The sequence below is a fragment of the Patella vulgata genome, chromosome 3 (genome assembly GCF_932274485.2).
Source record: "Patella vulgata chromosome 3, xgPatVulg1.2, whole genome shotgun sequence".
In the NCBI taxonomy this organism is placed as follows: Eukaryota; Metazoa; Mollusca; class Gastropoda; family Patellidae; genus Patella; species Patella vulgata.
In genome coordinates this window covers 53249261-53262178 of record NC_065881.2, presented here as the reverse complement: position 1 = coordinate 53262178, position 12918 = coordinate 53249261, and the positions used below count along the sequence as shown (strand labels likewise).

At 32.9% G+C, this 12918-nt stretch overlaps 1 protein-coding gene across 5 annotated transcripts in view; it reads right to left on the bottom strand.

The window, feature by feature from the left end:
- Window positions 1–12918, bottom strand: part of LOC126815636 (protein MTSS 2) — a 58758-nt gene that overhangs the window by 19197 nt on the left and 26643 nt on the right. For all 5 annotated transcript variants that reach the window (XM_050541373.2, XM_050541378.1, XM_050541376.2 and 2 more), the window contains exons 5-6: window positions 12076–12167; window positions 11391–11465 (exon numbers count right to left, since the gene is read on the bottom strand). In XM_050541373.2, the coding sequence (XP_050397330.1) occupies window positions 11391–11465; window positions 12076–12167 (167 nt within the window). The remainder of the gene's footprint in view (window positions 1–11390; window positions 11466–12075; window positions 12168–12918) is intronic.

Here is a 12918-nt window from a genome sequence, read left to right as displayed (position 1 = left end):
ATATTGACCTGAGATGACGTCATTAGCGGTTGATATGAAATACCTGTCATGACGTCATCAGCGGTTGATATGAACGAATATATCAACCTATGATGATGTCATGACATGTTATTATGAGATATAACTGCTATGGACATCAAAGTAAAAACTACGGCCAGTTGTATATAGATAATATAAAATACCACAGCAGTTATGATATGAATGTTTGTTAGTCAAAATCTCGACATGTGACAGAATGCAATCATTAAATTGTGTTTTAGATAACATATTAAGATTCTATCAAGTAAGCAAGTGGCATAACTCTAAAAGTAATTAGCGAAAATTGTTAAAATCACTAATCTTGACCATGTATATTGTTTTATATTTTGGCTTCATTCAATGTTGGTCTCTGAACTAATCTAGGTGTGAAATAAATCAAAGATGGTTGTCGTGGATTTTTTTACCAATTATGTGTTTTCAACCGACACAAAGTTCTTTAATTTTGAACACTCGCGCTATAAGTTTACATAATGATTGATATATATCTAATTTCAATCAATCAATTTCTTGTGAAAAATCTTATTTGAATAGAAATACATTTGACATAACCTTGGAAAATTTAAATTTATTCAATCCTGATCAAAACTGATAATATGCCCTAAGCTGTTATTTTCAAGTTTTCAAACACGTCCAACTGAATGAATTTTTAATTATGTACCATAAAAGTTTTTATTGATAAGTACTCACTCATAGGTTCATTCATGATGTTATCTGATTTACTCATGAATATTCATAGATCTGACCTAGACTGACTTCAAGTGGGTTTTGTGTGACAAGGAGTCAGGGGTCGCCTGCCTAATCACATGGGTTTTCTCAGACTTCTAAAGACTCCTGCACACAAGTAAATTATTGAATTAAAAAATAACATTTGTTCCAAACTGACCTACATGTAGTTAGTTTCAAGTGGAAGTTAAACCCGTTTCTCCCTCTCCATCCATCTACAGTTTTAAAATTGAAATTTTAGCATCCACTTTGAAATACTAATTAATGATAGGTGAACTTTATGAGATTCTTAAAGGCGCATTGCCAAATTCTATGATGTCTGGATATTTCACTATTTTAGACTCAACAGTGTAATGAAAATGACAAGAATATGTATATCTCCATATATGGTAAATTTGGTTGTGAAATGTCATTTTCTTCAAAAGTTATTGGCAAAAGAATTAATAATGTAAACATAACACTAAAAACATATCAAAGTACATAATATTGGGAAAATAAATATCAACTTATTTGCTACTGACAAAACTTTTTCAAAAGCGTTACTGAAGTTAACTCAATTCTCCAGGTACATGTACTTGGGATACGCTACCATTGAAAAATCATTGTCAGATAAAAAATATATATTTCTATAGGCTATTATTGGAGTACTGAAAACTCATTGGTTTTCTCTCCAGGACAAACTGCGTGCATTATACATAGCTGCAACAGTTTGCCTTTATTTGAGAATAAAATGACGTCAAATGGTAAAATCGGAAAACAAAATGCAAAAAAAAAAAAAAAAAACAATATCAGGAATAGTACCAGACCTACTCCCACTCATTCTATATTTTCCTTCGTCTTAGAAACAATGCTCCATTGATCATCTTTTAAATATTTTTTGTTCTCTGTAATGACAGTAATGAGGTAAAACGGGTGGTCTCTTTTATTACATTAAATGGTTGTAATATGAAATCTGTGAGAATCTGTTAGACAATTAGACTGACTGCTGCTATAAATCATTACTTTATCAATACTCAAACACAAAACTCCTGATTATAATACACATTCATTTAATACCATCATGTGAATTGATGATGGGTAATAAGTGTTTTAAGGCAGACATCAATGATGGTCATGACTTGCATGAATAGGGAGATTTTATTATTGAGACTGTTATACAGGATCTATGTCTGCTGATGTTCGGCCTAGTCAATCAATATGTCTGCCTGGTCAATATCTTCTTATATTCACCACAAGAACATGTTACCACATAATTGTTTTGGCTATAGTGGTTGGATACTTATATCTACATTGCATTAATTTTTGTTTGAAATTCATTTATTGCATGTTTGTCAAAAAAGCCAACAACATTTGTGTTATCTTTTATGACAATCAAATGAACTGGCAGTTTTCCAATTTCTCTTTTCAATAATAAATAAAATATCAATAATGCATGAAGCAATAAACATCAGAGAATGAATTCAATGATAATAATTTTGCCATATTTAGAATGACACTTTTGTATCAACATGACTAAACAGTTTCGTCTGAAGTTCAGTTGTCAATTTCCCAGATTAAGCTTTCAAGGAAAACAGCCCTGTAAAAATTGACCAAAATTACTGTAGCCTTGATTAAATTGGTGACACTATAGTGACAGTTCAATCTGGAGTCGATCAATAACCACCAATCTAGTTTTATTTCTCGCGTTGAGAAGAAGATGGGATAACTACCACATTACAAGTTATAAAATACCAGGTTTCTACTAGCAACATCAAACATCACTATGTTTGATAGCCTTCTAACAATCATTAATTTTGTTGTTACACAAATTCTTACAGTTTAAGCTTTTAGTACGCAAATATAAACTGAACATTATTCAATAAACTGAATGAATTGGTACAGAAATTGGGTTTAAAGTTTTGTAAACTTGACTAAGATGAGACTAACATAGTCATTTTTCTTTTTCCATGTGTGAAATGATTGGGTGGACTATATTGCTGTGACAGCAAAAATTCTGCCCACTCTTCTTTGAATAAAAATTGTTCAAATGGCTGATCAAGAACCCTGGTTAATCAGAAACACATTACATAAACCTACAGAAAGCAAAATACCAGATATGCTAAATTATTTTAATAGTATGTAATACAGACAGATGGTTTAAACCATGTGAAAAACTAACAGATGATCTGATTAAAGTTTCTATATTCAAATATTGACCAAATTAAGAAAACTTCACAGTTGATAATTAGTGGGGCCACTAACTATGTTGATCTGTCTGTCAATTATATTATTAGCATTTTATCTTCTAATCATGTATATTTATCAGAGACAGTTCAATTGTTCATTTCACATCAAAGTCAATATGCTGGTTGTCAATTGGCCTGGTTAGATCCAATTGATAATAATGTTTGTCAGTATACTAAAAATATAGATTTAAGCTTTGACAGTCTACCAACAACGCCATGATTATTCTACCCAGCAGTTCTGGGCCCCCATTTTATACATGTCTATACTGTGATGGTGAATGTAATTTCAATTTGAGGATTTTTGCCATGGGTATGGTTTCAAAAGATGCATATGCACGCTTACTTCTTTGTTTGTATAAAAAAGAGAATTAAGACCTAAAACAACAAACCCCTAGTTTCTTTCATTTCTTCATTTTCAACATATTCTAGGCAGCAAAAGAAACGTCAGGTTGGTATTTTACTCTGAATAGACGCATTGCATAAAACTTGCCAAATGTTTTTATTGTATGACCACATCTCCAACTTTACCTGAGCAATAAGGCTCCTTCCCAAACACAGAATTGAACCCAGGAAATGTTCTCAAGAACGCAACCTGACATCTGAGATGGTATTGTGTTCTACATGATTTTCATGTAACTCATGCTGCATGTGCTGTTCACCGGGACCAGCCCTATAAAATGCACCCCCATACCTGGTTGAATCATTCACACTACAACATCAGCAGCATGCCATGACTCACGACAGCTCAGAGGAACCAGGCGCTTGGCCACACTGCCCAAGCCGTTGCCAATCACTTCCAGTTCAATGTTCGGACCATCTACAAGCTTCAGCAATGCTTTCGGGCCACCAACACCACGGATGATCGCCCCGAAACTGGCAGACCAACGGTTACCACAAGTTGACAAAACCGCCATGTTGTGAGACAGCATGTGCAGAATCCCTTCACACAGGCATCTGAGACGGCACGTCAGACAGTGGGAACACAAGGAAGACCCATCATTACCGATACAGTGCGCCAATGTCTCAACAGAGAGAACATCCATTGCCGTAGACCTTTCCGTGGACCGATCCTCACCATCGACGTGAACGTCTACAGTTTGCCCAACAACACCAGAACTGGCGACACAGGCAATGGAGAACTGTTCTGTTCACAGATGAGAGACGGTATTGCGTATCAACTGCAGATGGCAGGACCAGAATATGGCTTCGACGTGGCCAGCGTTATTCTGACCAATGTGTCCAAGCATAATGGTTTGGGGTGGAATCGGCCTGAACAAGAGAGTGGGTCCTGTGGTGTTACAAAATCTTGGTCCAGGGAAAGGAGGCGGCATCACAGCAGTGCGCTACATCGATTAATCTCTCAGACCACAGTTCGCACGTCATCAAAACAATGTTTTCCAGCATGACAACGCCTGTGCCCACATCGCCAGAATTACTCGGGACTTTCTACAGCAGAACTGTGTCAACGTTATGCACTGGCCAGCCCTTAGTCCAGACCTAAACCCGATTGAACATCTTTGGGATGAAATTCAGAGGAGACTTTATAACATATTTTTTTGGGGGGGGGGATATTTAGTATATATTTTAAGGAAAATATATGAAATTTTTTCATTTCTATATTTGTATAGGAATATGCAGGAACAAGGCAAATATAGACAAAAGGATAACTACCTTATATTTTCGCTAAATACAATTGCACTGATGAAGAATAATCAAAATAGGGTTTTTGTTTTATATACATTTGTAAACCTACACATGTCATGTCATGCCTACATGTAGCAGTTGACACAGACACCAAATAAACAATATATACATATGAAGTATCTACTACAGGTTGCTGAACTACATAATGAATAAGCTGATGAATCACCTAATTTGTGTTTCAATGTTTCTGAATGTCTTTATAAAGTTGCATGACTATCAATGTTTTTAAAAAGAGATAAATTACTGTGATAACTGTGTATAGTATGAATAAAACTGTCTATCATTCAGTAATGTCTATCATAGCTGTTTACATCACATAACCTCTAATAACACCACAAAGACAACCTCTGTATTTAAAAGATATTGAATAATCCGACATCTCCATTTTCTTGCCAAAAATAACAAAGTCCAATATGAACAAGGGGAGAGTCAAGCTGTGTTCCATTTTCTACAAGTTTATTTAGTAGACCAATTATACTTCTATTTGTAACTTCCAATAAATACTCCAACTTTCTGAAACAATGCAGAAATAACCTACAGTGCACAAAAGTCATGTACTTGTTGTAACAGTGAAAATCTAACTGGCATTATTTTTATTGATTAGAGATCATATTGCTTAAGCTCTGGGAATTCCTATAAAGGATTCTCGACTCAGTCAATGATGGATAACAGTCCGCCTATTACATAACATCCATATTCGGTATCAAAAACCACTTAACTGCATGTAGGTATTGATTTTGTTGTGTAAAATTAGTGAGAAGGGCATATCGGACATTCATACAATGACCCACCAGTCAGATAGACATAGAGGATATAGAACTTTCATATTCCCGATACCAAGATAACTGCTAGACATAGAATACATCGTTTCCATATTAATATCTCGGGTCATAATATACAGCATTTCTTACAATATTCAAATTCTTTATTTTACTGCTGGAGATCTATCAGGAATAAATGAAACAACAGTCTTAAAGTGGCTAAGTCTCTAACTCAATATCATCCAAAATCTTCAACATTGAAAACACGATTTATTTGTCGGTTTAAATCTACATTGATGTTGTGATCTTACTGGGAAAAGATGGCCTTCATATATCCAATATTTAAGACAAAATAAACATTTAACAATTAGTACACGAATCGTGTACCAAAATGCGTTTCAGTGCTATTTGTAATAAGGGACTCGAAAAACGAGGCTAGGCATATTCCACAAGTCATGTCAAACGGTGACGCTATATTCTTATCTGGAGAGCATGCCCAATAAATACTATCGGCGTAGACTGGAATAACCAGAAGCTAGAGATTGAAATTCGATTGAGAATACTGGTGTATGTCGCCGAACCTAACTGATTAGAAATTACGGTAAAAAAGAAACAATTGAATGTAACTCAATTTATATACATTCATATTACATTATTGTATGCGTTGCGACCCATTTGTGTTCATTTCTAGGTCCCAAATATTAGCGACTTAGCTCCTTTAAATGCATTATTAGGAATGAACATGTAGATAACAGCCAGAAGCAAAAAAATGATAGTTTCTAGAAAATTTCCATCTGATGATTTTGTTTTATTGATACAATATAAAAAGGAAAGGAAAAGAATTTAATGTGCTTTAACATCCTACTTTACTGTACCAACTAAGTAAATGAAGACGGGCTTGAGAAAGGGTTAAAAGTTCCTGTCTATTTAGAAATATTGTACACCGTACATAAACTAAATTATTTCCAATTTTCTTGTACAAATAAAGTGGGCCAAATGATGTCAAATATCGTATGGCAGAAAGAACAATACAAATGTTAATCTTGGTCATCATTATTAATTTCATTATAAGACTGTTTACTGCTGTTATTATCAATTATAATACATGTATCTGTAATTATCAATATACAATCTTATCAGATTTATAAACTTCAAAGCATATGTAACTACCAATTACAGATCACCCAGTAACTATTTAGATAATAAAGTTAATATACAGAACTACATTTACAGATAAGCACAAGGAAATAGCTGGATAAACATGTTTATTTTATCTTTACCGGTATATAACCTCGAGATATGTTTAAAAAGCCAACATTATAGTTCTGAAAAATAAATCTGTAGAGGGGCAGGTAAAAAATCCTTAAAAGATTTTAAAATATTCATCTCTGTTTTCTATCAACAAATTCTGAATTCTACTCAAAAACATGTGAAATTCTATTTTAGAAAAATTATTCGTTAAATTCCTGACCATAAATCATTCTGTTGTACTGTATTTATCATGCTTTTGATTAACAAAACATCGCAAAAAGCTGCACCTATTTTTGTGGACTCTATATTCATTTCCTTTTTCTTTGAACAAATGAATACAGCAAGTCAGTGTTTGTACTGCATGATGAAACAGCCAAATTCCTGAAGTAAAAGAGGAAGTTCAATCAATCGATCTGACCCTGATCAATATAACACCTTCGGCTACACAGCTCTCATAGAATACAAATATTCAATCATGTCCATACAAAAAACTGCCACAAGCACAGCAAGAGCTATCCACTTCAATACATATTTCATTCTGTATTGCTTCTTCTCTGCTCCTCAACTCATTGGATTCACCACTACATTAATGCTCGCCATTTAACATTTCGCTTGTTACAGAATCTTAAGAGCTTTGCTATTTTCGGGGTGTGTAGTATTATAAAAGTAATTGATTATTGAATGGACGGCTTATGTTGAGAATATAATTTCACAAAAGAACTTGAAGAGTGAATCGACAAAAATGTCATATTTAGATTTAATCCATCAAATTTATTTCAGGAATATCATCAAAAGATATTCTTATTAAGCTGTTTTTATTGGAATTTTATTCATAAGTAAGTACATACTAGAAATTGACCTGCACTAACAGCATTTTTTATTCATTATGATCTATAAGCTTAGTTCACTTCTTATCTTTAATCTGATGAAAGATGATTATAAGATATTAAATTAAATTAGAAAGTCTGTTGCGTAAATAACGAATGGATGTGGGTGTTTATAAATCAAACTTTCCGATAATTGATTTCGGAATAGACAAAGACAGGTTTAGCCATGAATGGAAGATGAGGAAAATATCTGTTTACAGGCAAGGAGTCTAACTGGAGTACATCATACATTATCAGGAGTAATGTTTTGTTTCTATCTCTTGATGAAAATATAATGCACATGATATCTATATACCATATAATTAATATAGAACTGAGTCCACCTCCCTGTGGAATATTCATATGTTTATATTTTACCTCTAGAATTAAAGATGAAATGTCAAGAAGGTGAGTTTTATTTCCCATGATATTGCCTGTATTTCTTACACAAATGAACCTGATAGAATATAAGAGATTCCACACCTATTAATGACAGGATCATTTTTCATACTCTGGTACACACTGATCAGCAGTGAATTTTCGTTACGCCGCTAGAATCACTGATAAGTCCCAAATATTAACTTTTTTCTTCCGTCAATTTAAATTCTAAAACATTTTTTTTCATTTATTAGACAAATAAATAAAGACGTTTGAATTGTTTTTAGGTAAAAATCATTTCCTATTTAGTGTAAATGGGTATTAAAATAAATAAAATTCACCATTTAGCCCGAATCAGTAACGTCTTATGTAAACAATGCACACGCAATTGAGCCAATGGGTGACGCCGCGTGATGTGATGTCACATGTCGAAACAGTCATCTGTAAAAGAGATATTAAAAGATGTCTCTATATTCCATACAAACTAAATGAATTCGGTGTTCATTACTTTGAATAAAAGCACCCATACCATAACCCAATAAACCAAGCATAATATATATTACAGTGTGTGTCACCTTTCCTGCCACTTCATCATATCAATAATCAATGGAATTTAACAATTATCTGACGTCAATATTCTGAGACTACTGGCTACTAAGTTATGACTTTAATCTTAAAAGCATCTTAATTGATGCCCAAGGAATTCCTTTCATTGAAGGGTCATTTCACTTATTTGTAGGAAGTAGACAGGATCTGACCATTGGTATAGACTGAAGACAAAACCAATCTCAAAATTAAATAAGAGGCCACTAAATGAATGAAAGGGGATTACCATGTATCCTTAAAGCTCTCTTAGAAACCTCACAGATTTAATTACATGAAGAATAAACACATGAATTCTTTATAAGGAGTTATCATAATTGAAGGCCATCTCTTGAAACAGCATGGTAATAGACGTGCTTCGAAGACAACATAACGTCTATAAAATTCTTCTCCATTCATTTACCACAGTCTTTTGACCTGAGGTCACTTTGTCTCAACCATGGAACTAAAAAATTCACTCCATTAAACAGGAAAACCATTAAAACAGCATGATTCTGAGACCAGTGAAGGCCATTACAGAGCTAAACTACAAACTTCCAGAAGACACAGCAGAATATTATCTCTTGACCACAGGCAAGTCATTTTACTGAATGAATGAAGGTTACAAATGAAATGGAAATCTAATAAATGTCTCCGCTGAATGTTTTTGGTATTGGTCAATTACGTCTGTAAGCCTACTGGTGCTCGTTTACATAGATCATTACTGCAAGTTTTCACAAAATTTACATCTTGGAGTTCATTTGGAGGGCACTGCACATATCACCATATGGTCTGCAGGCATTATCTAAATTACTAGAATCTTTAAATTCTACTTGTACAGCATTAAAGAGTAGCAAATTATAGAAAGTATAAATTAACATTAATAGGTTGACATGTCAACTTATTGACATTGCTCTTATAAAACAGATTAAAATACAGATGTGACGTCAATCTTTGATGTTGGAGTACCATTATTTCAAATAATCGTACGGGCAATGTGCCAAGCGTAACTTCGTAAAATATTGAACTCGAGTGACGTATTTCATTGCAAAGCATGTGCAAGTGTCTGTCTTTTAAGTTGTTTAATGGTCTCGAGCTTAAGACATTGCGTAATATATTGTAAAAACATTCGGGCCTCACGGCCCTCATGTTGTTACAATATATTACTTAATGTCTCGCTCTCGACCATTAAACAATACATAATGGATAGCCTTTGCATATCATAAACTGTCTAAGGTAAAAAGGTTTTTTTCTTTCATCAGTGTTATAGAGGTTATTATTGAATAATGCATCTTAAAATTTGTCTGGGTTTTATTTCAATAATATTTTGAATAGTTGTCATGTTTTATATACACGTAACCCTGGGTATTTTGAAATTGAATGTATCTGTGCACACTGTTGCCTATCACAACATGTTTATTCAGTGATCACTCTTATTCAATATGCACACATCTTTTATTCATTGGTTAATAGAGGATTGTCACCATGTGACCCTTTACTCTTTATTAACAAAATAATCTCCTACATACACACTTTTCTTATTCCAATTCAATTTGCTATATCTATATTCAATTTGAATACTTATCTAAGTTTCTTTTAACAATGTTAAGTACACAAAACACATTGACCCTAGTACACCAAACTTTTCAAATTCAAACAGTCATGTAGACATAATTAATTTAAATTCACCTGTCATACATGTATGTCAATATTCTTCCTACACAATATTTGGCTTTTATATGACTAAACTAATAAAATACTGAAAAGATTGTATTTTTTTTGTTGAATGACTTGACAGCTTAAATCTGAGAGCTCTTAACTGTGCACAAGTTGAAATTGTGTACTATGCCAATAAGATGTAGGCGTAGTGTTCCGAGTTCAGCATTCCATCCAGATATGGGATAGGTGCTCAAATCTTCTCTCCTTGCTTTGTGTACACAGTGTTAATTTGTAAAAATTTAGATGTATGACGTAATGTGTTTTATTATCAGTACAAGTGTGTCCACAATGTTGCATATGTTTGTGTAATAAGTATATTTAGGTGAGGTAAGGTGTGGTAGATTTGTAAGAACTTCTTATGCACTAGTGATAATCTTTGTGTAATATAATAATTTGGTTATGCAAATCAAAAAAATAGTATATTATCAAATATAGTTATTTGTTATACTAGTTACATGTACATGCATAAACATATATTATGCAAGAGCTAAATCTCCCCATTGCAGGTCTTTCTTTAGGCCTGAAATGTTATCTAAATTATTAATTAGACATTAATTAACTTATACAGACCATAATTAACTCTCAATGTCATAGCTAGCCTGCGATGTTTATTGGATTAGGTTCCGATTTGCTGTTCGGCTTCTATTCATGATTTAATTATGAAATGGATAATAGTTAGTGTTAGTTGTATTTTACGTCCGCTTCCACCGAGGTGATATCGCAGACAATGATTAATCGAGACTATGTTTTTTTATTGTACCGGACTTTAGTAGTGAAGATCGAGGCTAGGCCGAAAATTCAATCACTAAAATCTTAGTTCAGAGTGGATCAATTGGACTGAAATTTTCAGCAAATTTCCTTTACATTATCTAGTTATTAACTATTATAGTGAGAACTGCCAGCTTTTAATCTAATCTCCCATAATGTATCTTTAAAATATGCAATATCATCTAGATATCTAGTTTTATTTATTCCATTCAAAATAGACTCACTAGGCTGATACAGATTTTGAAAAGATAACAATTTTTTATTTCACTGATGTACATGTATGTCAAGAAACCTTTACATAGGATTTGTCTTCAGTAAAGTTGTATCTTTTATTGAAGGAGTGTATAGTGGGCTACATTATTTTCAATACGAACCTTTCTTCATTTTTTTCTGTAATCTCATTGTATCTGATGCAGCTTTCTTTATTTCATGTTTAGCTTTTTTGTACTCTGAAGTAAAGAAAATAGGTATCTTATATACATGTAGCATAACTTCTTATAGATTAGATGTAGAAGAATTTGAAATATGATATTTAAACCACAGGTATTAAATGTCACAGACAATGAGGTGTAAAAAAAAATAAAAATCCTTTCTAGGGTCTCGTTTACACATTAACAACTAATATTTGTCAAACACATTAGATTTCAATTCAACCTAGATGTAATTCAGTATTTCATAATTATGAAAAGGTTTAAATAACCAAGGTAACTTTCTTTTCTTTACACTGAAACCTTTTTTGAATCTAGGCAGTATATCTTCATTTGTATCGATCTGAATTCCACAGCACATTGCAAATAACAAACTTATCTGACAAGATTTCTTCCAGAACATATTTAATTTCATTTTGTTAATATCAAATACATGTAGGATTTGAATTAATTTGTGTAAATAATTGAACTATTTTGAAACCAAATATTTCTGAGGATCCAGGTTACGAGAATAACAATTCCAATCAGCAGAATATTGCCATTATATTACAATATTAGACTATGGGAGAAAATGTATGAGTGTATGCAACATTTTGTCAAAATGATTGCCTTTTCCCAACACAACACAAACCTTTTGCATGATCTTTATCTAACTGTACAACTACTTTTTTCCAATCTTCTAATTTTTCTTGTAATGGCATAACCATACCATCCATAACAGAACTATAAGACAATAACATAAAACAATAATAGTGATAATGTTTACTGTAACAGAACTATGGTGTTAAAGTGGAAAATGAACTATGCAAGATGAAATAATATGTAGTCACCAATCATTTATCATAATAACTGTATACCAGTATAACAATTTAAGCGTTGGTACTAGCATTATTCTTGAATAATAGCCATTGTTTATCTCTTATTATCATCAATGACTGTATAATAACATTATTTGGGTTGAAAACTAATTAAGAAATCTGTAACAATATCTGAGAATGTGGAGGTTTGTTATCCAATAAATTTGTAGACGGCCAAAATATAGTATTTGTTCAGGGGCGGATCCAGGAATTTTGAAGAATGGGGTTTGCCAGGTTCTAGAGACAACACCTTTTTTTTTTTGGGGGGGGGGGGCTTGAAAGTTTTTGAGAAATACATGGTTTCTATCATCATTTGTTTTTGGATGAACCCTCCTATAATGTCATCAATATCTAGCTCGAAAGTACAGTTAACATCCATTAGGACTAAACTTGTCAGATGACTATCCGTCATAGTAGAACCATCTGATACAGGATAAAGTACACGATCATGACACTTTCTCATAAAAAGTGTTGTTTTACATTTTTTTTTTGATGGAATAAAGGTTCAAAGGCTGGATGTGGTTTGCTTTTATCAATTAATAACAATGTTATGAGATACAATTTGTGCAACAGACTTGCCCCAAAGCTCTATGAAACCAAAATTAAATTTGTCTATT